The sequence below is a fragment of the Oncorhynchus gorbuscha genome, linkage group LG24 (genome assembly GCF_021184085.1).
Source record: "Oncorhynchus gorbuscha isolate QuinsamMale2020 ecotype Even-year linkage group LG24, OgorEven_v1.0, whole genome shotgun sequence".
NCBI classification, from domain to species: domain Eukaryota; kingdom Metazoa; phylum Chordata; class Actinopteri; order Salmoniformes; family Salmonidae; genus Oncorhynchus; species Oncorhynchus gorbuscha.
Window position 1 is genome coordinate 64736296 of NC_060196.1, and position 25566 is coordinate 64761861.

Here is a 25566-nt window from a genome sequence, read left to right on the forward strand (position 1 = left end):
TCACACCAGGGACAACTGGCCTAATCAATGAATCACACCAGGGACAACTGGAATAATCAATTAATCACATCAGGGACAACTGGCCTAATCAATTAATCACACCAGGGACAACTGGCCTAATCAATAAATCACACCAGGGACAACTGGCCTAATCAATGAATCACACCAGGGACAACTGGCCTAATCAATTAATCACACCGGGGACAACTGGCCTAATCAATAAATCACACCAGGGACAACTGGCCTAATCAATTAATCACACCAGGGACAACTGGCCTAATCAATAAATCACACCAGGGACAACTAATCTAAAACACATGGGACACCTTGGTCTGATCTAAAACACCTGAGACACCTTGGTCTGCTCTAAAACACCTGGGACACCTTGGTCTGCTCTAAAACACCTGAGACACATTGGTCTGCTCTAAAACACCTGAGACACCTTGGTCTGATCTAAAACACCTGACACCTGAGACACCTTGGTCTGCTCTAAAACACCTGGGACACCTTGGTCTGATCTAAAACACCTGACACCTGGGACACCTTGGTCTGCTCTAAAACTCCTGACACCTGAGACACCTTGGTCTGCTCTAAAACACCTGAGACATCTTGGCCTGCTCTAAAACACCTTGGTCTGATCTAAAACACCTGACACCTGGGACACCTTGGTCTGCTCTAAAACTCCTGACACCTGAGACACCTTGGTCTGCTCTAAAACACCTGGGACATCTTGGTCTGCTCTAAAACACCTGAGACACCTTGTTCTGATCTAAAACACCTGGGACAAGAGGTTAGAGGATCAGATCTGGTCCACCTGATTGCCTTACCTTGGTCTCCACATCTGTCAGTTTGAGGGTCTGCTCAGCTGATTTGCTGAGGAGGTTGGTCCCAATCTCCAACATGGCCGCGGTCTGGGTGTGAACAGCGTTCCTCTTCATCTCCTCCATCGCAGAACGCAGGTTCTCCTGGATGGACCTCTCCAGCTGGAATACAGGGAATACCAGGAATATGGTCAGGAGAGAGGGGGAGATATACAGGGAACACCAGGAATATGGTCAGGAGAGAAAGAGAGATATACAGGGAATACCAGGAATATGGTCAGGAGAGAGATATACAGGGAATACCAGGAATATGGTCAGGAGAGAGATATACAGGGAATACCAGGAATATGGTCTGGAGACAGAGATATACAGGGAATACCATGAATATGGTCCGGAGAGAGAGATATACAGGGGATACCAGGAATATGGTCTGGAGAGAGAGATGTACAGGGAATACCATGAATATAGTCTGGAGAGAGAGATATACAGGGAATACCAGGAATATGGTGAGGAGAGAGATATACAGGGAATACCAAGAATATGGTCAGGAAAGAGAGACATACAGGGAATACCAGGAATATGGTCCGGAGAGAGATATACAGGGAATACCAGGAATATGGTCAGGAAAGAGAGACATACAGGGAATACCATGAATATGGTCTGGAGAGAGAGAGATAGATACAGGGAATACCAGGAATATGGTCAGGAGAGAGATATACAGGGAACACCAGGAATATGGTCCGGAGAGAGACATATACAGGGAATACCATGAATATGGTCTGGAGAGAGAGATATACAGGGAATACCAGGAATATGGTCAGGAGAGAGATATACAGGGAATACCAGGAATACGGACAGGAGAGAGAGATATACAGGGAATACCAGGAATATGGTCTGGAGAGAGATATATAGGGAATGCCAGGAATATGGTCAGGAGAGAGAGATATACAGGGAATACCAGGAATATGGTCAGGAAAGAGAGACATACAGGGAATACCAGGAATATGGTCCGGAGAGAGATATACAGGGAATACCAGGAATATGGTCAGGAAAGAGAGACATACAGGGAATACCAGGAATATGGTCAGGAGAGAGATATACAGGGAATACCAAGAATATGGTCTGGAGACAGAGATATACAGGGAATAACATGAATATGGTCCGGAGAGAGAGATATACAGGGAATACCAGGAATATGGTCTGGAGAGAGAGATGTACAGGGAATACCATGAATATGGTCTGGAGAGAGAGATATACAGGGAATACCAGGAATATGGTCTGGAAAGAGAGACATACAGGGAATACCAGGAATATTGTCAGGAGAGAGATATACAGGGAATACCAGGAATACGGACTGGAGAGAGAGATATACAGGGAATACCAGGAATATGGTCAGGAGAGAGATATACAGGGAATACCAGGAATACGGACAGGAGAGAGAGATATACAGGGAATACCAGGAATATGGTCTGGAGAGAGATATACAGGGAATACCAGGAATATTGTCAGGAGAGAGAGATATACAGGGAATACCATGAATATGGTCAGGAAAGAGAGACATACAGGGAATACCAGGAATATGGTCCGGAGAGAGATATACAGGGAATACCAGGAATAAGGTCCGGAGAGAGATATACAGGGAATACCAGGAATATGGTCCGGAGAGAGAGAGATATACAGGGAATACCAGGAATATGGTCAGGAAAGAGAGACATACAGGGAATACCAGGAATATGGTCAGGAGAGAGAGAGATACAGGGAATACCAGGATTTTTAAGGAGAGAGAGATATACAGGGAATACCAGGAATATGGTCAGGAGAGAATACCAGGAATATGGTCAGGAAAGAGAGATATACAGGGAATACCAAGATTTTTAAGGAGAGAGGGATATACAGGGAATACCAGGAATATGGTCAGGAGAGAGAGAGACATACAGGGAATACCAGGAAACGGTCAGGAGAGAGAGATATAATGGGAATACCAGGAATATGGTCAGGAGAGAGAGATATACAGGGAATACCAGGAATAGGGTCCGGAGAGAGAGATACAGGGAATACCAGGAATATGGTCTGGAGAGAGAGATATAATGGGAATACCAGGAATATTGTCAGGAGAGAGACATACAGGGAATAACAGGAATATGGTCAGGAGAGAGAGAGATACAGGGAATACCAGGAATATGGTCCGGAGAGAGAGAGATATAATGGGAATACCATGAATATGGTCAGGAGAGAGAGAGATATAATGGGAATACTAGGAATATGGTCAGGAGAGAGAGAGACATACAGGGAATACCAGGAAACGGTCAGGAGAGAGATATAATGGGAATACGAGGAATATGGTCAGGAGAGTGATATACAGGGAATAGCAGTAATATGGTCCGGAGAGAGAGATACAGGGAATACCAGGAATATGGTCTGGAGACAGAGATATACAGGGAATACCATGAATATGGTCTGGAGAGAGAGATATACAGGGAATACCAGGAATATGGTCAGGAGAGAGATATACAGGGAATACCAGGAATATGGTCCGGAGAGAGACATATACAGGGAATACCAGGAATATGGTCTGGAGAGAGAGATGTACAGGGAATACCATGAATATGGTCTGGAGAGAGAGATATACAGGGAATACCAGGAATATGGTCAGGAGAGAGATATACAGGGAATACCAGGAATACGGACAGGAGAGAGAGATATACAGGGAATACCAGGAATATGGTCAGGAGAGAGATAGACAGGGAATACCAGGAATACGGACAGGAGAGAGAGATATACAGGGAATACCAGGAATATGGTCTGGAGAGAGATATACAGGGAATACCAGGAATATTGTCAGGAGAGAGATATAAAGGGAATAACAGGAATATGGTCAGGAAAGAGAGACATACAGGGAATACCAGGAATATGGTCCGGAGAGCGATATACAGGGAATACGAGGAATATGGTCAGGAAAGAGAGACATACAGGAAATACCAGGAATATGGTCAGGAGAGAGAGATACAGGGAATACCAGGATTTTTAAGGAGAGAGAGATATACTGGGAATACCAGGAATATGGTCAGGAGAGAATACCAGGAATATGGTCAGGAAAGAGAGATATACAGGGAATACCAAGATTTTTAAGGAGAGAGGGATATACAGGGAATACCAGGAATATGGTCAGGAGAGAGAGAGACATACAGGGAATACCAGGAATATGGTCTGGAGAGAGAGATATAATGGGAATACCAGGAATATTGTCAGGAGAGAGACATACAGGGAATACCAGGAATATGGTCAGGAGAGAGAGAGATACAGGGAATACCAGGAATATGGTCCGGAGAGAGAGAGATATAATGGGAATACTAGGAATATGGTCAGGAGAGAGAGAGACATACAGGGAATACCCAGAAACGGTCAGGAGAGAGATATAATGGGAATACGAGGAATATGGTCAGGAGAGTGATATACAGGGAATAGCAGTAATATGGTCCGGAGAGAGAGATACAGGGAATACCAGGAATATGGTCTGGAGACAGAGATATACAGGGAATACCATGAATATGGTCTGGAGAGAGAGATATACAGGGAATACCAGGAATATGGTCAGGAGAGAGATATACAGGGAATACCAGGAATATGGTCCGGAGAGAGACATATACAGGGAATACCAGGAATATGGTCTGGAGAGAGAGATGTACAGGGAATACCATGAATATGGTCTGGAGAGAGAGATATACAGGGAATACCAGGAATATGGTCAGGAGAGAGATATACAGGGAATACCAGGAATACGGACAGGAGAGAGAGATATACAGGGAATACCAGGAATATGGTCAGGAGAGAGATATACAGGGAATACCAGGAATACGGACAGGAGAGAGAGATATACAGGGAATACCAGGAATATGGTCTGGAGAGAGATATACAGGGAATACCAGGAATATTGTCAGGAGAGAGAGATATAAAGGGAATAACAGGAATATGGTCAGGAAAGAGAGACATACAGGGAATACCAGGAATATGGTCCGGAGAGCGATATACAGGGAATACGAGGAATATGGTCAGGAAAGAGAGACATACAGGAAATACCAGGAATATGGTCAGGAGAGAGAGATACAGGGAATACCAGGATTTTTAAGGAGAGAGAGATATACTGGGAATACCAGGAATATGGTCAGGAGAGAATACCAGGAATATGGTCAGGAAAGAGAGATATACAGGGAATACCAAGATTTTTAAGGAGAGAGGGATATACAGGGAATACCAGGAATATGGTCAGGAGAGAGAGAGACATACAGGGAATACCAGGAATATGGTCTGGAGAGAGAGATATAATGGGAATACCAGGAATATTGTCAGGAGAGAGACATACAGGGAATACCAGGAATATGGTCAGGAGAGAGTGAGATACAGGGAATACCAGGAATATGGTCCGGAGAGAGAGATATAATGGGAATACCATGAATATGGTCAGGAGAGAGAGAGACATACAGGGAATACCAGTAATATGGTCAGGAGAGAGAGAGACATACAGGGAATACCAGGAAACGGTCAGGAGAGAGAGATATAATGGGAATACCAGGAATATGGTCAGGAGAGAGAGATACAGGGAATACCAGGAATATGGTGCGGAGAGAGAGAGAGAGAGAGAGATATACAGGGAATACCAGGAATATGGTCTGGAGAGATATACAGGGAATACCAGGAATATTGTCAGGAGAGAGAGATATACAGGGAATAACAGGAATATGGTCAGGAGAGAGAGATATACAGGGAATATCAGGAATATGGTCAGGAAAGAGAGACATACAGGGAATAACAGGAATATGGTCCGGAGAGAGATATACAGGGAATACCAGGAATATGGTCTGGAGAGAGATATACAGGGAATACCAGGAATATTGTCAGGAGAGAGAGATATACAGGGAATACCAGGAATATGGTCAGGAAAGAGAGACATACAGGGAATACCAGGAATATGGTCAGGAGAGAGATATACAGGGAATACCAGGAATATGGTCAGGAGAGAGATATACAGGGAACACCAGGAATATGGTCCGGAGAGAGAGATATACAGGGAATACCAGGAATAAGGTCTGGAGAGACAGATGTACAGGGAATACCATGAATATGGTCTGGAGAGAGAGATATACAGGGAATACCAGGAATATGGTCTGGAGAGAGATATACAGGGAATACCAGGAATATTGTCAGGAGAGAGAGATATACAGGGAATACCAAGAATATGGTCTGGAGACAGAGATATACAGGGAATACCATGAATATGGTCTGGAGAGAGAGATATACAGGGAATACCAGGAATATGGTCAGGAGAGAGATATACAGGGAACACCAGGAATATGGTCCGGAGAGAGAGATATACAGGGAATACCAGGAATAAGGTCTGGAGAGACAGATGTACAGGGAATACCATGAATATGGTCTGGAGAGAGAGATATACAGGGAATACCAGGAATATGGTCAGGAGAGAGATATACAGGGAATACCAGGAATAAGGACAGGAGAGAGAGAGATATACAGGGAATACCAGGAATATGGTCAGGAGAGAGATATACAGGGAATACCAGGAATACGGACAGGAGAGAGAGATATACAGGGAATACCAGGAATATGGTCTGGAGAGAGATATACAGGGAATACCAGGAATATTGTCAGGAGAGAGATATACAGGGAATACCAGGAATATGGTCAGGAAAGAGAGACATACAGGGAATACCAGGAATATGGTCCGGAGAGAGATATACAGGGAATACCAGGAATATGGTCAGGAGAGAGAGATATACAGGGAATAGCAGGAATATGGTCAGGAAAGAGAGACATACAGGGAATACCAGGAATATGGTCCGGAGAGAGATATACAGGGAATACCAGGAATATGGTCTGGAGAGAGATATACAGGGAATACCAGGAATATGGTCCGGAGAGAGAGAGATATACAGGGAATACCAGGAATATGGTCAGGAAAGAGAGACATACAGGGAATACCAGGAATATGGTCAGGAGAGAGAGAGATACAGGGAATACCAGGATTTTTAAGGAGAGAGAGATATACAGGGAATACCAGGAATATGGTCAGGAGAGAATACCAGGAATATGGTCAGGAAAGAGAGATATACAGGGAATACCAAGATTTTTAAGGAGAGAGGGATATGCAGGGAATACCAGGAATATGGTCAGGAGAGAGAGAGACATACAGGGAATACCAGGAAACGGTCAGGAGAGAGAGATATAATGGGAATACCAGGAATATGGTCAGGAGAGAGAGATATACAGGGAATACCAGGAAACGGTCAGGAGAGAGAGATATAATGGGAATACCAGGAATATGGTCAGGAGAGAGAGATATACAGGGAATACCAGGAATAGGGTCCGGAGAGAGAGATACAGGGAATACCAGGAATATGGTCAGGAGAGAGAGAGATACAGGGAATACCAGGAATATGGTCCGGAGAGAGAGAGATATAATGGGAATACCATGAATATGGTCAGGGGAGAGAGAGATATAATGGGAATACCAGGAATATGGTCAGGAGAGAGAGACATACAGGGAATACCAGGAAACGGTCAGGAGAGAGATATAATGGGAATACCAGGAATATGGTCAGGAGAGAGATATACAGGGAATAGCAGGAATATGGTCCGGAGAGAGAGATACAGGGAATACCAGGAATATGGTCTGGAGACAGAGATATACAGGGAATACCATGAATATGGTCTGGAGAGAGAGATATACAGGGAATACCAGGAATATGGTCAGGAGAGAGATATACAGGGAATACCAGGAATATGGTCCGGAGAGAGACATATACAGGGAATACCAGGAATATGGTCAGGAGAGAGATATACAGGGAACAACAGGAATATGGTCCGGAGAGAGAGATATACAGGGAATACCAGGAATAAGGTCTGGAGAGACAGATGTACAGGGAATACCATGAATATGGTCTGGAGAGAGAGATATACAGGGAATACCAGGAATATGGTCTGGAGAGAGATATACAGGGAATACCAGGAATATTGTCAGGAGAGAGAGATATACAGGGAATACCAAGAATATGGTCTGGAGAGAGAGATATACAGGGAATACCAGGAATATGGTCAGGAGAGAGATATACAGGGAACACCAGGAATATGGTCCGGAGAGAGAGATATACAGGGAATACCAGGAATAAGGTCTGGAGAGACAGATGTACAGGGAATACCATGAATATGGTCTGGAGAGAGAGATATACAGGGAATACCAGGAATATGGTCAGGAGAGAGATATACAGGGAATACCAGGAATACGGACAGGAGAGAGAGAGATATACAGGGAATACCAGGAATATGGTCAGGAGAGAGATATACAGGGAATACCAGGAATACGGACAGGAGAGAGAGATATACAGGGAATACCAGGAATATGGTCTGGAGAGAGATATACAGGGAATACCAGGAATATTGTCAGGAGAGAGATATACAGGGAATACCAGGAATATGGTCAGGAAAGAGAGACATACAGGGAATACCAGGAATATGGTCCGGAGAGAGATATACAGGGAATACCAGGAATATGGTCAGGAGAGAGAGATATACAGGGAATAGCAGGAATATGGTCAGGAAAGAGAGACATACAGGGAATACCAGGAATATGGTCCGGAGAGAGATATACAGGGAATACCAGGAATATGGTCTGGAGAGAGATATACAGGGAATACCAGGAATATTGTCAGGAGAGAGAGATATACAGGGAATACCAGGAATATGGTCAGGAAAGAGAGACATACAGGGAATACCAGGAATATGGTCCGGAGAGAGATATACAGGGAATACCAGGAATATGGTCCGGAGAGAGATATACAGGGAATACCAGGAATATGGTCCGGAGAGAGAGATATACAGGGAATACCAGGAATATGGTCAGGAAAGAGAGACATACAGGGAATACCAGGAATATGGTCAGGAGAGAGAGAGATACAGGGAATACCAGGATTTTTAAGGAGAGAGAGATATACAGGGAATACCAGGAATATGGTCAGGAGAGAATACCAGGAATATGGTCAGGAAAGAGAGATATACAGGGAATACCAAGATTTTTAAGGAGAGAGTGATATGCAGGGAATACCAGGAATATGGTCAGGAGAGAGAGAGACATACAGGGAATACCAGGAAACGGTCAGGAGAGAGAGATATAATGGGAATACCAGGAATATGGTCAGGAGAGAGAGATATACAGGGAATACCAGGAATAGGGTCCGGAGAGAGAGATACAGGGAATACCAGGAATATGGTCAGGAGAGAGAGAGATACAGGGAATACCAGGAATATGGTCCGGAGAGAGAGAGATATAATGGGAATACCATGAATATGGTCAGGGGAGAGAGAGATATAATGGGAATACCAGGAATATGGTCAGGAGAGAGAGAGACATACAGGGAATACCAGGAAACGGTCAGGAGAGAGATATAATGGGAATACCAGGAATATGGTCAGGAGAGAGATATACAGGGAATAGCAGGAATATGGTCCGGAGAGAGAGATACAGGGAATACCAGGAATATGGTCTGGAGACAGAGATATACAGGGAATACCATGAATATGGTCTGGAGAGAGAGATATACAGGGAATACCAGGAATATGGTCAGGAGAGAGATATACAGGGAATATCAGGAATATGGTACGGAGAGAGACATATACAGGGAATACCAGGAATATGGTCTGGAGAGAGAGATATACAAGGAATACCAGGAATATGGTCAGGAGAGAGATATACAGGGAATACCAGGAATATGGTCAGGAGAGAATACCAGGAATATGGTCAGGAAAGAGAGATATACAGGGAATACCAAGATTTTTAAGGAGAGAGGGATATACAGGGAATACCAGGAATATGGTCAGGAGAGAGAGAGACATACAGGGAATACCAGGAAACGGTCAGGAGAGAGAGATATAATGGGAATACCAGGAATATGGTCAGGAGAGAGATATACAGGGAATACCAGGAATACGGACAGGAGAGAGAGATATACAGGGAATACCAGGAATATGGTCAGGAGAGAGATATACAGGGAATACCAGGAATACGGATAGGAGAGAGATATATACAGGGAATACCAGGAATATGGTCTGGAGAGAGATATACAGGGAATACCAGGAATATTGTCAGGAGAGAGAGATATACAGGGAATACCAGAAATATGGTCAGGAAAAGAGAGACATACAGGGAATACCAGGAATATGGTCCGGAGAGAGATATACAGGGAATACCAGGAATATGGTCTGGAGAGAGATATACAGGGAATACCAGGAATATTGTCAGGAGAGAGAGATATACAGGGAATACCAGGAATATGGTCAGGAAAGAGAGACATACAGGGAATACCAGGAATATGGTCCGGAGAGAGATATACAGGGAATACCAGGAATATGGTCCGGAGAGAGATATACAGGGAATACCAGGAATATGGTCCGGAGAGAGAGATATACAGGGAATACCAGGAATATGGTCAGGAAAGAAAGAGATACAGGGAATACCAGGATTTTTAAGGAGAGAGAGATATACAGGGAATACCAGGAATATGGTCAGGAGAGAATACCAGGAATATGGTAAGGAAAGAGAGATATACAGGGAATACCAAGATTTTTAAGGAGAGAGGGATATACAGGGAATGCCAGGAATATGGTCAGGAGAGAGAGAGACATACAGGGAATACCAGGAAACGGTCAGGAGAGAGAGATATAATGGGAATACCAGGAATATGGTCAGGAGAGAGAGATATACAGGGAATACCAGGAATAGGGTCCGGAGAGAGAGATACAAGGAATACCAGGAATATGGTCAGGAGAGAGAGAGATACAGGGAATACCAGGAATATGGTCCGGAGAGAGAGAGATATAATGGGAATACCATTAATATGGTCAGGGGAGAGAGAGATATAATGGGAATACCAGGAATATGGTCAGGAGAGAGAGAGACATACAGGGAATACCAGGAAACGGTCAGGAGAGAGATATAATGGGAATACCAGGAATATGGTCAGGAGAGAGATATACAGGGAATAGCAGGAATATGGTCCGGAGAGAGAGATACAGGGAATACCAGGAATATGGTCTGGAGACAGAGATATACAGGGAATACCATGAATATGGTCTGGAGAGAGAGATATACAGGGAATACCAGGAATATGGTCAGGAGAGAGATATACAGGGAATACCAGGAATATGGTCCGGAGAGAGACATATACAGGGAATACCAGGAATATGGTCAGGAGAGAGATATACAGGGAACAACAGGAATATGGTCCGGAGAGAGAGATATACAGGGAATACCAGGAATATGGTCTGGAGAGAGATACAGGGAATACCATGAATATGGTCTGGAGAGAGAGATATACAGGGAATACCAGGAATATGGTCTGGAGAGAGATATACAGGGAATACCAGGAATATTGTCAGGAGAGAGAGATATACAGGGAATACCAAGAATATGGTCTGGAGAGAGAGATATACAGGGAATACCAGGAATATGGTCAGGAGAGAGATATACAGGGAACACCAGGAATATGGTCCGGAGAGAGAGATATACAGGGAATACCAGGAATATGGTCTGGAGAGACAGATGTACAGGGAATACCATGAATATGGTCTGGAGAGAGAGATATACAGGGAATACCAGGAATATGGTCAGGAGAGAGATATACAGGGAATACCAGGAATACGGACAGAGAGAGAGATATACAGGGAATACCAGGAATATGGTCAGGAGAGAGATATACAGGGAATACCAGGAATACGGACAGAGAGAGAGATATACAGGGAATACCAGGAATATGGTCTGAGAGAGATATACAGGGAATACCAGGAATATTGTCAGGAGAGAGATATACAGGGAATACCAGGAATATGGTCAGGAAAGAGAGACATACAGGGAATACCAGGAATATGGTCCGGAGAGAGATATACAGGGAATACCAGGAATATGGTCAGGAGAGAGATATACAGGGAATAGCAGGAATATGGTCAGGAAAGAGAGACATACAGGGAATACCAGGAATATGGTCCGGAGAGAGATATACAGGGAATACCAGGAATATGGTCTGGAGAGAGATATACAGGGAATACCAGGAATATTGTCAGGAGAGAGAGTATACAGGGAATACCAGGAATATGGTCAGGAAAGAGAGACATACAGGGAATACCAGGAATATGGTCAGGAGAGAGATATACAGGGAATACCAGGAATATGGTCCGGAGAGAGATATACAGGGAATACCAGGAATATGGTCCGAGAGAGAGATATACAGGGAATACCAGGAATATGGTCAGGAAAGAGAGACATACAGGGAATACCAGGAATATGGTCAGGAGAGAGAGAGATACAGGGAATACCAGGATTTTTAAGGAGAGAGAGATATACAGGGAATACCAGGAATATGGTCAGGAGAGAATACCAGGAATATGGTCAGGAAAGAGAGATATACAGGGAATACCAAGATTTTTAAGGAGAGAGGATATACAGGGAATACCAGGAATATGGTCAGGAGAGAGAGAGACATACAGGGAATACCAGGAAACGGTCAGAGAGAGAGATATAATGGGAATACCAGGAATATGGTCAGGAGAGAGAGATATACAGGGAATACCAGGAATAGGGTCCGGAGAGAGAGATACAGGGAATACCAGGAATATGGTCAGGAGAGAGAGAGATACAGGGAATACCAGGAATATGGTCCGGAGAGAGAGAGATATAATGGGAATACCATGAATATGGTCAGGGGAGAGAGAGATATAATGGGAATACCAGGAATATGGTCAGGAGAGAGAGAGACATACAGGGAATACCAGGAAACGGTCAGGAGAGAGATATAATGGGAATACCAGGAATATGGTCAGGAGAGAGATATACAGGGAATACCAGGAATATGGTCTGGAGACAGAGATATACAGGGAATACCATGAATATGGTCTGGAGAGAGAGATATACAGGGAATACCAGGAATATGGTCAGGAGAGAGATATACAGGGAATATCAGGAATATGGTCGGAGAGAGATATACAGGGAATACCAGGAATATGGTCTGGAGAGAGAGATATACAAGGAATACCAGGAATATGGTCAGGAGAGAGATATACAGGGAATACCAGGAATATGGTCAGGAGAGAATACCAGGAATATGGTCAGGAAAGAGAGATATACAGGGAATACCAAGATTTTTAAGGAGAGAGGGATATACAGGGAATACCAGGAATATGGTCAGGAGAGAGAGAGACATACAGGGAATACCAGGAAACGGTCAGGAGAGAGAGATATAATGGGAATACCAGGAATATGGTCAGGAGAGAGATATACAGGGAATACCAGGAATACGGACAGGAGAGAGAGATATACAGGGAATACCAGGAATATGGTCAGGAGAGAGATATACAGGGAATACCAGGAATACGGATAGGAGAGAGAGATATACAGGGAATACCAGGAATATGGTCTGGAGAGAGATATACAGGGAATACCAGGAATATTGTCAGGAGAGAGAGATATACAGGGAATACCAGGAATATGGTCAGGAAAGAGAGACATACAGGGAATACCAGGAATATGGTCCGGAGAGAGATATACAGGGAATACCAGGAATATGGTCTGGAGAGAGATATACAGGGAATACCAGGAATATTGTCAGGAGAGAGAGATATACAGGGAATACCAGGAATATGGTCAGGAGAGAGAGACATACAGGGAATACCAGGAATATGGTCCGGGAGAGAGATATACAGGGAATACCAGGAATATGGTCAGGAGAGAGATATACAGGGAATACCAGGAATATGGTCCGGAGAGAGAGATATACAGGGAATACCAGGAATATGGTCAGGAAAGAAAGATATACAGGGAATACCAGGAATATGGAGAGGAGAGAGATATACAGGGAATACCAGGAATATGGTCTGGAGAGAGATACCAGGAATACAGGGGAATATACAGGAATATGGTCAGAGAGAGAGATATACAGGGAATACCAGGAATATGGTCAGGAGAGAGAGATATACAGGGAATACCAGGAATATGGTCTGGAGAGACAGATATACAGGGAATACCATGAATATGGTCTGGAGAGAGAGATATACAGGGAATACCAGGAATATGGTCAGGAGAGAGATATACAGGGAATACCAGGAATATGGTCAGGAGAGAGAGAGATATACAGGGAATACCAGGAATATGGTCAGGAGAGAGATATACAGGGAATACCAGGAATATGGTCAGGAGAGAGAGATATACAGGGAATACCAGGAATATGGTCTGGAGAGAGATATACAGGGAATACCAGGAATATTGTCAGGAGAGAGATATACAGGGAATACCAGGAATATGGTCAGGAAAGAGAGACATACAGGGAATACCAGGAATATGGTCCGGAGAGAGATATACAGGGAATACCAGGAATATGGTCAGGAGAGAGAGATATACAGGGAATACCAGGAATATGGTCAGGAAAGAGAGACATACAGGGAATACCAGGAATATGGTCCGGAGAGAGATATACAGGGAATACCAGGAATATGGTCAGGAGAGAGAGATATACAGGGAATACCAGGAATATTGTCAGGAGAGAGAGATATACAGGGAATACCAGGAATATGGTCAGGAAAGAGAGACATACAGGGAATACCAGGAATATGGTCGGAGAGAGATATACAGGGAATACCAGGAATATGGTCGGAGAGAGATATACAGGGAATACCAGGAATATGGTCCGGAGAGAGAGATATACAGGGAATACCAGGAATATGGTCAGGAAAGAGAGACATACAGGGAATACCAGGAATATGGTCAGAGAGAGAGAGATACAGGGAATACCAGGATTTTTAAGGGAGAGAGAGATATACAGGGAATACCAGGAATATGGTCAGGAGAGAATACCAGGAATATGGTCAGGAAAGGAGATATACAGGAATACCAAGATTTTTAAGGAGAGAGGATATACAGGGAATACCAGGAATATGGTCAGGAGAGAGAGAGACATACAGGGAATACCAGGAAATGGTCAGGAGAGAGAGATATAATGGGAATACCAGGAATATGGTCAGGAGAGAGAGATATACAGGGAATACCAGGAATATGGTCCGGAGAGAGAGATACAGGGAATACCAGGAATATGGTCAGGAGAGAGAGAGATACAGGGAATACCAGGAATATGGTCCGGAGAGAGAGAGATATAATGGGAATACCATGAATATGGTCAGGGGAGAGAGAGATATAATGGGAATACCAGGAATATGGTCAGGAGAGAGAGAGACATACAGGGAATACCAGGAAACGGTCAGGAGAGAGATATAATGGGAATACCAGGAATATGGTCAGGAGAGAGATATACAGGGAATACCAGGAATATGGTCTGGAGACAGAGATATACAGGGAATACCATGAATATGGTCTGGAGAGAGAGATATACAGGGAATACCAGGAATATGGTCAGGAGAGAGATATACAGGGAATACCAGGAATATGGTCAGGGAGAGAGACATATACAGGGAATACCAGGAATATGGTCTGAGAGAGAGATATACAAGGAATACCAGGAATATGGTCAGAGAGAGATATACAGGGAATACCAGGAATATGGTCAGGAGAGAATACCAGGAATATGGTCAGGAAAGAGAGATATACAGGGAATACCAAGATTTTTAAGGAGAGAGGGATATACAGGGAATACCAGGAATATGGTCAGAGAGAGAGAGACATACAGGGAATACCAGGAAACGGTCAGAGAGAGAGATATAATGGGAATACCAGGAATATGGTCAGGAGAGAGATATACAGGGAATACCAGGAATACGGTCAGGAGAGAGAGATATACAGGGAATACCAGGAATATGGTCAGAGAGAGATATACAGGGAATACCAGGAATATGGATAGGAGAGAGATATATACAGGGAATACCAGGAATATGGTCTGGAGAGAGATATACAGGGAATACCAGGAATATGGTCCGGAGAGAGAGATATACAGGGAATACCAGGAATATGGTCAGGAAAGAGAGACATACAGGGAATACCAGGAATATGGTCCGGAGAGAGATATACAGGGAATACCAGGAATATGGTCTGGAGAGAGATATACAGGGAATACCAGGAATATTGTCAGGAGAGAGAGATATACAGGGAATACCAGGAATATGGTCAGGAAAGAGAGACATACAGGGAATACCAGGAATATGGTCCGGAGAGAGATATACAGGGAATACCAGGAATATGGTCCGGAGAGAGATATACAGGGAATACCAGGAATATGGTCCGGAGAGAGAGAGATATACAGGGAATACCAGGAATATGGTCAGGAAAGAAAGAGATACAGGGAATACCAGGATTTTTAAGGAGAGAGAGATATACATGGAATACCAGGAATATGGTCAGGAGAGAATACCAGGAATATGGTAAGGAAAGAGAGATATACAGGGAATACCAAGATTTTTAAGGAGAGAGGGATATACAGGGAATGCCAGGAATATGGTCAGGAGAGAGAGAGACATACAGGGAATACCAGGAAACGGTCAGGAGAGAGAGATATAATGGGAATACCAGGAATATGGTCAGGAGAGAGAGATATACAGGGAATACCAGGAATAGGGTCCGGAGAGAGAGATACAAGGAATACCAGGAATATGGTCAGGAGAGAGAGAGATACAGGGAATACCAGGAATATGGTCCGGAGAGAGAGAGATATAATGGGAATACCAGGAATATGGTCAGGGAGAGAGAGATATAATGGGAATACCAGGAATATGGTCAGGAGAGAGAGAGACATACAGGGAATACCAGGAAATGGTCAGGAGAGAGATATAATGGGAATACCAGGAATATGGTCAGGAGAGAGATATACAGGGAATAGCAGGAATATGGTCCGGAGAGAGAGATACAGGGAATACCAGGAATATGGTCTGGAGACAGAGATATACAGGGAATACCATGAATATGGTCTGGAGAGAGAGATATACAGGGAATACCAGGAATATGGTCTGGAGAGAGAGATATACAGGGAATACCAGGAATATGGTCCGGAGAGAGATATACAGGGAATACCAGGAATATGGTCAGGAAAGAGAGACATACAGGGAATACCAGGAATATGGTCCGGAGACAGAGATATACAGGGAATACCATGAATATGGTCTGGAGAGAGAGATATACAGGGAATACCAGGAATATGGTCAGGAGAGAGATATACAGGGAATACCAGGAATATGGTCAGGAGAGAATACCAGGAATATGGTCAGGAAAGAGAGATATACAGGGAATACCAAGATTTTTAAGGAGAGAGGGATATACAGGGAATACCAGGAATATGGTCAGGAGAGAGAGAGACATACAGGGAATACCAGGAAACGGTCAGGAGAGAGAGATATAATGGGAATACCAGGAATATGGTCAGGAGAGAGATATACAGGGAATACCAGGAATACGGACAGGAGAGAGAGATATACAGGGAATACCAGGAATATGGTCAGGAGAGAGATATACAGGGAATACCAGGAATACGGACAGGAGAGAGAGATATACAGGGAATACCAGGAATATGGTCTTTAGAGAGATATACAGGGAATACCAGGAATATTTTCAGGAGAGATATACAGGGAATACCAGGAATATGGTCAGGAAAGAGAGACATACAGGGAATACCAGGAATATGGTCCGGAGAGAGATATACAGGGAATACCAGGAATATGGTCCGGAGAGAGATATACAGGGAATACCAGGAATATGGTCCGGAGAGAGATATACAGGGAATACCAGGAATATGGTCCGGAGAGAGAGAGATATACAGGGAATACCAGGAATATGGTCAGGAAAGAGAGACATACAGGGAATACCAGGAATATGGTCAGGAGAGAGAGAGATACAGGGAATACCAGGATTTTTAACGAGAGAGAGATATACAGGGAATACCAGGAATATGGTCAGAGAGAATACCAGGAATATGGTCAGGAAAGAGAGATATACAGGGAATACCAAGATTTTTAAGGGAGAGAGGGATATACAGGGAATGCCAGGAATATGGTCAGAGAGAGAGAGACATACAGGGAATACCAGGAAACGGTCAGGAGAGAGAGATATAATGGGAATACCAGGAATATGGTCAGGAGAGAGAGATATACAGGGAATACCAGGAATAGGGTCCGGAGAGAGAGATACAGGGAATACCAGGAATATGGTCAAGAGAGAGAGAGATACAGGGAATACCAGGAATATGGTCCGGAGAGAGAGAGATATAATGGGAATACCATGAATATGGTCAGGGGAGAGAGAGATATAATGGGAATACCAGGAATATGGTCAGGAGAGAGAGAGACATACAGGGAATACCAGGAAACGGTCAGGAGAGAGAGATATAATGGGAATACCAGGAATATGGTCAGGAGAGAGAGATATACAGGGAATACCAGGAATAGGGTCCGGAGAGAGAGATACAGGGAATACCAGGAATATGGTCAGGAGAGAGAGAGATACAGGGAATACCAGGAATATGGTCCGGAGAGAGAGAGATATAATGGGAATACCATGAATATGGTCAGGGAGAGAGAGATATAATGGGAATACCAGGAATATGGTCAGGAGAGAGAGAGACATACAGGGAATACCAGGAAATGGTCAGGAGAGAGATATAATGGGAATACCAGGAATATGGTCAGGAGAGAGATATACAGGGAATAGCAGGAATATGGTCCGGAGAGAGAGATACAGGGAATACCAGGAATATGGTCTGGAGACAGAGATATACAGGGAATACCATGAATATGGTCTGGAGAGAGATATACAGGAATACCAGGAATATGGTCAGGAGAGAGATATACAGGGAATATCAGGAATATGGTACGGAGAGAGACATATACAGGGAATACCAGGAATATGGTCTGGAGAGAGAGATATACAAGGAATACCAGGAATATGGTCAGGAGAGAGATATACAGGGAATACCAGGAATATGGTCAGGAGAGAATACCAGGAATATGGTCAGGAAAGAGAGATATACAGGGAATACCAAGATTTTTAAGGAGAGAGGGATATACAGGGAATACCAGGAATATGGTCAGGAGAGAGAGAGACATACAGGGAATACCAGGAAACGGTCAGGAGAGAGAGATATAATGGGAATACCAGGAATATGGTCAGGAGAGAGATATACAGGGAATACCAGGAATACGGACAGGAGAGAGAGATATACAGGGAATACCAGGAATATGGTCAGGAGAGAGATATACAGGGAATACCAGGAATACGGATAGGAGAGAGATATATACAGGGAATACCAGGAATATGGTCTGGAGAGAGATATACAGGGAATACCAGGAATATTGTCAGGAGAGAGAGATATACAGGGAATACCAGGAATATGGTCAGGAAAGAGAGACATACAGGGAATACCAGGAATATGGTCCGGAGAGAGATATACAGGGAATACCAGGAATATGGTCTGGAGAGAGATATACAGGGAATACCAGGAATATTGTCAGGAGAGAGAGATATACAGGGAATACCAGGAATATGGTCAGGAAAGAGAGACATACAGGGAATACCAGGAATATGGTCCGGAGAGAGATATACAGGGAATACCAGGAATATGGTCCGGAGAGAGATATACAGGGAATACCAGGAATATGGTCCGGAGAGAGAGAGATATACAGGGAATACCAGGAATATGGTCAGGAAAGAAAGAGATACAGGGAATACCAGGATTTTTAAGGAGAGAGAGATATACAGGGAATACCAGGAATATGGTCAGGAGAGAATACCAGGAATATGGTAAGGAAAGAGAGATATACAGGGAATACCAAGATTTTTAAGGAGAGAGGGATATACAGGGAATGCCAGGAATATGGTCAGGAGAGAGAGAGACATACAGGGAATACCAGGAAACGGTCAGGAGAGAGAGATATAATGGGAATACCAGGAATATGGTCAGAGAGAGATATACAGGGAATACCAGGAATAGGGTCCGGAGAGAGAGATACAAGGAATACCAGGAATATGGTCAGGAGAGAGAGAGATACAGGGAATACCAGGAATATGGTCCGAGAGAGAGAGATATAATGGGAATACCATTAATATGGTCAGGGAGAGAGAGATATAATGGGAATACCAGGAATATGGTCAGGAGAGAGAGAGACATACAGGGAATACCAGGAAACGGTCAGGAGAGAGATATAATGGGAATACCAGGAATATGGTCAGGAGAGAGATATACAGGGAATAGCAGGAATATGGTCCGGAGAGAGAGAGGGAATACCAGGAATATGGTCTGGAGACAGAGATATACAGGGAATACCATGAATATGGTCTGGGAGAGAGGGATATACAGGGAATACCAGGAATATGGTCTGGAGAGAGAGATATACAGGGAATACCAGGAATATGGTCCGGAGAGAGATATACAGGGAATACCAGGAATATGGTCAGGAAAGAGAGACATACAGGGAATACCAGGAATATGGTCCGGAGACAGAGATATACAGGGAATACCATGAATATGGTCTGGAGAGAGAGATATACAGGGAATACCAGGAATATGGTCAGGAGAGAGATATACAGGGAATACCAGGAATATGGTCAGGAGAGAATACCAGGAATATGGTCAGGAAAGAGAGATATACAGGGAATACCAAGATTTTCAGGAGAGAGGGATATACAGGGAATACCAGGAATATGGTCAGGAGAGAGAGAGACATACAGGGAATACCAGGAAACGGTCAGGAGAGAGAGATATAATGGGAATACCAGGAATATGGTCTGGAGAGAGATATACAGGGAATACCAGGAATATTGGACAGGAGAGAGAGATATACAGGGAATACCAGGAATATGGTCAGGAGAGAGATATACAGGGAATACCAGGAATACGGACAGGAGAGAGAGATATACAGGGAATACCAGGAATATGGTCTTTAGAGAGATATACAGGGAATACCAGGAATATTTTCAGGAGAGAGATATACAGGGAATACCAGGAATATGGTCAGGAAAGAGAGACATACAGGGAATACCAGGAAACGGTCAGGAGAGAGAGATATAATGGGAATACCAGGAATATGGTCAGGAGAGAGAGATATACAGGGAATACCAGGAATAGGGTCCGGAGAGAGAGATACAGGGAATACCAGGAATATGGTCAAGAGAGAGAGAGATACAGGGAATACCAGGAATATGGTCCGGAGAGAGAGAGATATAATGGGAATACCATGAATATGGTCAGGGGAGAGAGAGATATAATGGGAATACCAGGAATATGGTCAGGAGAGAGAGATATACAGGGAATACCAGGAATAGGGTCCGGAGAGAGAGATACAAGGAATACCAGGAATATGGTCAGGAGAGAGAGAGATACAGGGAATACCAGGAATATGGTCCGGAGAGAGAGAGATATAATGGGAATACCATTAATATGGTCAGGGGAGAGAGAGATATAATGGGAATACCAGGAATATGGTCAGGAGAGAGAGAGACATACAGGGAATACCAGGAAACGGTCAGGAGAGAGATATAATGGGAATACCAGGAATATGGTCAGGAGAGAGATATACAGGGAATAGCAGGAATATGGTCCGGAGAGAGAGATACAGGGAATACCAGGAATATGGTCTGGAGACAGAGATATACAGGGAATACCATGAATATGGTCTGGAGAGAGAGATATACAGGGAATACCAGGAATATGGTCTGGAGAGAGAGATATACAGGGAATACCAGGAATATGGTCCGGAGAGAGATATACAGGGAATACCAGGAATATGGTCAGGAAAGAGAGACATACAGGGAATACCAGGAATATGGTCCGGAGACAGAGATATACAGGGAATACCATGAATATGGTCTGGAGAGAGAGATATACAGGGAATACCAGGAATATGGTCAGGAGAGAGATATACAGGGAATACCAGGAATATGGTCAGGAGAGAATACCAGGAATATGGTCAGGAAAGAGAGATATACAGGGAATACCAAGATTTTTAAGGAGAGAGGGATATACAGGGAATACCAGGAATATGGTCAGGAGAGAGAGAGACATACAGGGAATACCAGGAAACGGTCAGGAGAGAGAGATATAATGGGAATACCAGGAATATGGTCAGGAGAGAGATATACAGGGAATACCAGGAATACGGACAGGAGAGAGAGATATACAGGGAATACCAGGAATATGGTCAGGAGAGAGATATACAGGGAATACCAGGAATACGGACAGGAGAGAGAGATATACAGGGAATACCAGGAATATGGTCTTTAGAGAGATATACAGGGAATACCAGGAATATTTTCAGGAGAGAGATATACAGGGAATACCAGGAATATGGTCAGGAAAGAGAGACATACAGGGAATACCAGGAATATGGTCCGGAGAGAGATATACAGGGAATACCAGGAATATGGTCCGGAGAGAGATATACAGGGAATACCAGGAATATGGTCCGGAGAGAGATATACAGGGAATACCAGGAATATGGTCCGGAGAGAGAGAGATATACAGGGAATACCAGGAATATGGTCAGGAAAGAGAGACATACAGGGAATACCAGGAATATGGTCAGGAGAGAGAGAGATACAGGGAATACCAGGATTTTTAACGAGAGAGAGATATACAGGGAATACCAGGAATATGGTCAGGAGAGAATACCAGGAATATGGTCAGGAAAGAGAGATATACAGGGAATACCAAGATTTTTAAGGAGAGAGGGATATACAGGGAATGCCAGGAATATGGTCAGGAGAGAGAGAGACATACAGGGAATACCAGGAAACGGTCAGGAGAGAGAGATATAATGGGAATACCAGGAATATGGTCAGGAGAGAGAGATATACAGGGAATACCAGGAATAGGGTCCGGAGAGAGAGATACAGGGAATACCAGGAATATGGTCAAGAGAGAGAGAGATACAGGGAATACCAGGAATATGGTCCGGAGAGAGAGAGATATAATGGGAATACCATGAATATGGTCAGGGGAGAGAGAGATATAATGGGAATACCAGGAATATGGTCAGGAGAGAGAGAGACATACAGGGAATACCAGGAAACGGTCAGGAGAGAAATAATGGGAATACCAGGAATATGGTCAGGAGAGAGAGATATACAGGGAATACCAGGAATACGGACAGGAGAGAGAGATATACAGGGAATACCAGGAATATGGTCAGGAGAGAGATATACAGGGAATACCAGGAATACGGACAGGAGAGAGAGATATACAGGGAATACCAGGAATATGGTCTGGAGAGAGATATACAGGGAATACCAGGAATATTGTCAGGAGAGAGAGATATACAGGGAATACCAGGAATATGGTCAGGAAAGAGAGACATACAGGGAATACCAGGAATATGGTCCGGAGAGAGATATACAGGGAATACCAGGAATATGGTCAGGAGAGAGAGATATACAGGGAATACCAGGAATATGGTCCGGAGAGAGATATACAGGGAATACCAGGAATATGGTCTGGAGAGAGATATACAGGGAATACCAATTTGGAATATGCTCTGGATAAGAGCGTCAGCTAAATGACTTAAATGTAAATGTAATGTAAATGAATACCAGGAATATGGTCTGGAGAGAGATATACAGGGAATACCAGGAATATTGTCAGGAGAGAGAGATATAAAGGGAATACCAGGAATATGGTCAGGAAAGAGAGACATACAGGAAATACCAGGAATATGGTCAGGAGAGAGAGAGATACAGGGAATACCAGGATTTTTAAGGAGAGAGAGATATACAGGGAATACCAGGAATATGGTCAGGAGAGAATACCAGGAATATGGTCAGGAAAGAGAGATATACAGGGAATACCAAGATTTTTAAGGAGAGAGGGATATACAGGGAATACCAGGAATATGGTCAGGAGAGAGAGAGACATACAGGGAATACCAGGAATATGGTCTGGAGAGAGATATATAATGGGAATACCAGGAATATTGTCAGGAGAGAGACATACAGGGAATACCAGGAATATGGTCAGGAGAGAGAGAGATACAGGGAATACCAGGAATATGGTCCGGAGAGAGAGAGATATAATGGGAATACCATGAATATGGTCAGGAGAGAGAGAGACATACAGGGAATACCAGTAATATGGTCAGGAGAGAGAGACATACAGGGAATACCAGGAAACGGTCAGGAGAGAGAGATATAATGGGAATACCAGGAATATGGTCAGGAGAGAGAGATACAGGGAATACCAGGAATATGGTCCGGAGAGAGAGAGAGATATACAGGGAATACCAGGATTATGGTCAGGAGAGAGATATACAGGGAATACCAGGAATATGGTAAGGAGAGAAAGATATAGAGGGAAAACCAGGAATATGGTCAGGAGAGAGATATACAAGGAATACCAGGAACAGGGTAGGAGCTGGAGATATACAGGGAATACCAGGAATACGGTCAGTGGAGAGACATACAGGGAATACTTTGATAGACATGGGAATATCTGTACAGACCAGACAGTGAGGTATTCAGAGGCTCTATACAGACCAGACAGGTAGGTATTCAGAAGCTATATACAGACCAGACAGGGAGGTATGCAGGAATTCACCAACTCTATACAGACCAGACAGGGAGGTATTCACAGACTCTATACAGACAAGAAAGCGAGGTATTCACAGACTCTATACAGACCAGACAGGGAGGTATTCACAGACTCTATACAGACCAGACAGGGAGGTATTCAGAGTCTCAATACAGACCAGACAGGGAGGTATTCAGAGGCTCTATACAGACTAGACAGGGAGGTATTCAGAGGCTCTATACAGACCAGACAGGGAGGTATTCAGAGGCTCTATAAAGACCAGACAGGGAGGTATTCAGAGGCTTTCCCAGCAGAGGTTATAAGGCAGCTTTTCCCAAACTTGGTCCTCTGCACCCCGAGGGGTGCACGTTTTGGTTTCTGCTGTAACAGTATACCGCTGAAACAAACGATCAAGGCTTGATGATTAGTTGATTGTTTGAATCAGCTGTATAGTGCTGGGGCAAAAACCAAAATGGTCACCCAGGGGAGGGGGTTGTTGGGGGGCTCAGGTTAGTATTGTGGTAAAGGTAAACTGATCCCTGATCTGTGCCGAAGGGAAACTTCTATCCAGGTGCTTCCTGTTTTTATCAACAGCGAGGTCAGGGGTTATGTCTCTTACACAGTACCAGTCAAAAGGTTGGACACACCTACTCATACCAGGGTTTATCTTTATTTTTGACTATCTTCTACATTGTAGACTAATAGTGAAGACATCAACACTGTGAAATTCATGTACCTTTTCTACCTTGTCACAACACAACAGCTGATTGGCTCAAACGCATTAAGAAGGAAAGAAATTCCACAAATTAACTTTTAACAAGGCCAACCTTTTAATTGAAATGCATTCCAGGTGACTAACACATGAAGCTGGTTGAGAGAATGCCAAGAGTGTGTAAAGCTGTCATCAAGGCAAAGGGTGTCTACTTTGAAGAATTTAAAATCTTAAATATATTTTGATTTGTTTAACACTTTTTTGGTTACTATTTGATTACATATGGTTTTTTTTGTATAGTTTTGACATCTACACTACTATTCTACAATGTAGAAAATGGTTTTAAAAAATAAAATAAAAACCCTGGAATGAGTAGGAGTGTCCAAACTGAGGAGTGTCCAAACTGAGGAGTGTCCAAACTGAGGAGAGTCCAAACTGAGGAGTGTCCAAACTGAGGAGTGTCCAAACTGAGGAGAGTCCAAACTGAGGAGTG

The 25566-nt window shown here is 43.7% G+C and overlaps 1 protein-coding gene across 1 annotated transcript in view; it reads right to left on the reverse strand.

Annotated features, from left to right (window-relative positions):
- Nucleotides 1–25566, reverse strand: part of LOC124012787 (angiopoietin-2-like) — a 123260-nt gene that overhangs the window by 92849 nt on the left and 4845 nt on the right. The window contains exon 2 of the mRNA XM_046326748.1: nucleotides 828–983. Coding sequence (XP_046182704.1) covers nucleotides 828–983 — 156 coding nt within the window. The remainder of the gene's footprint in view (nucleotides 1–827; nucleotides 984–25566) is intronic.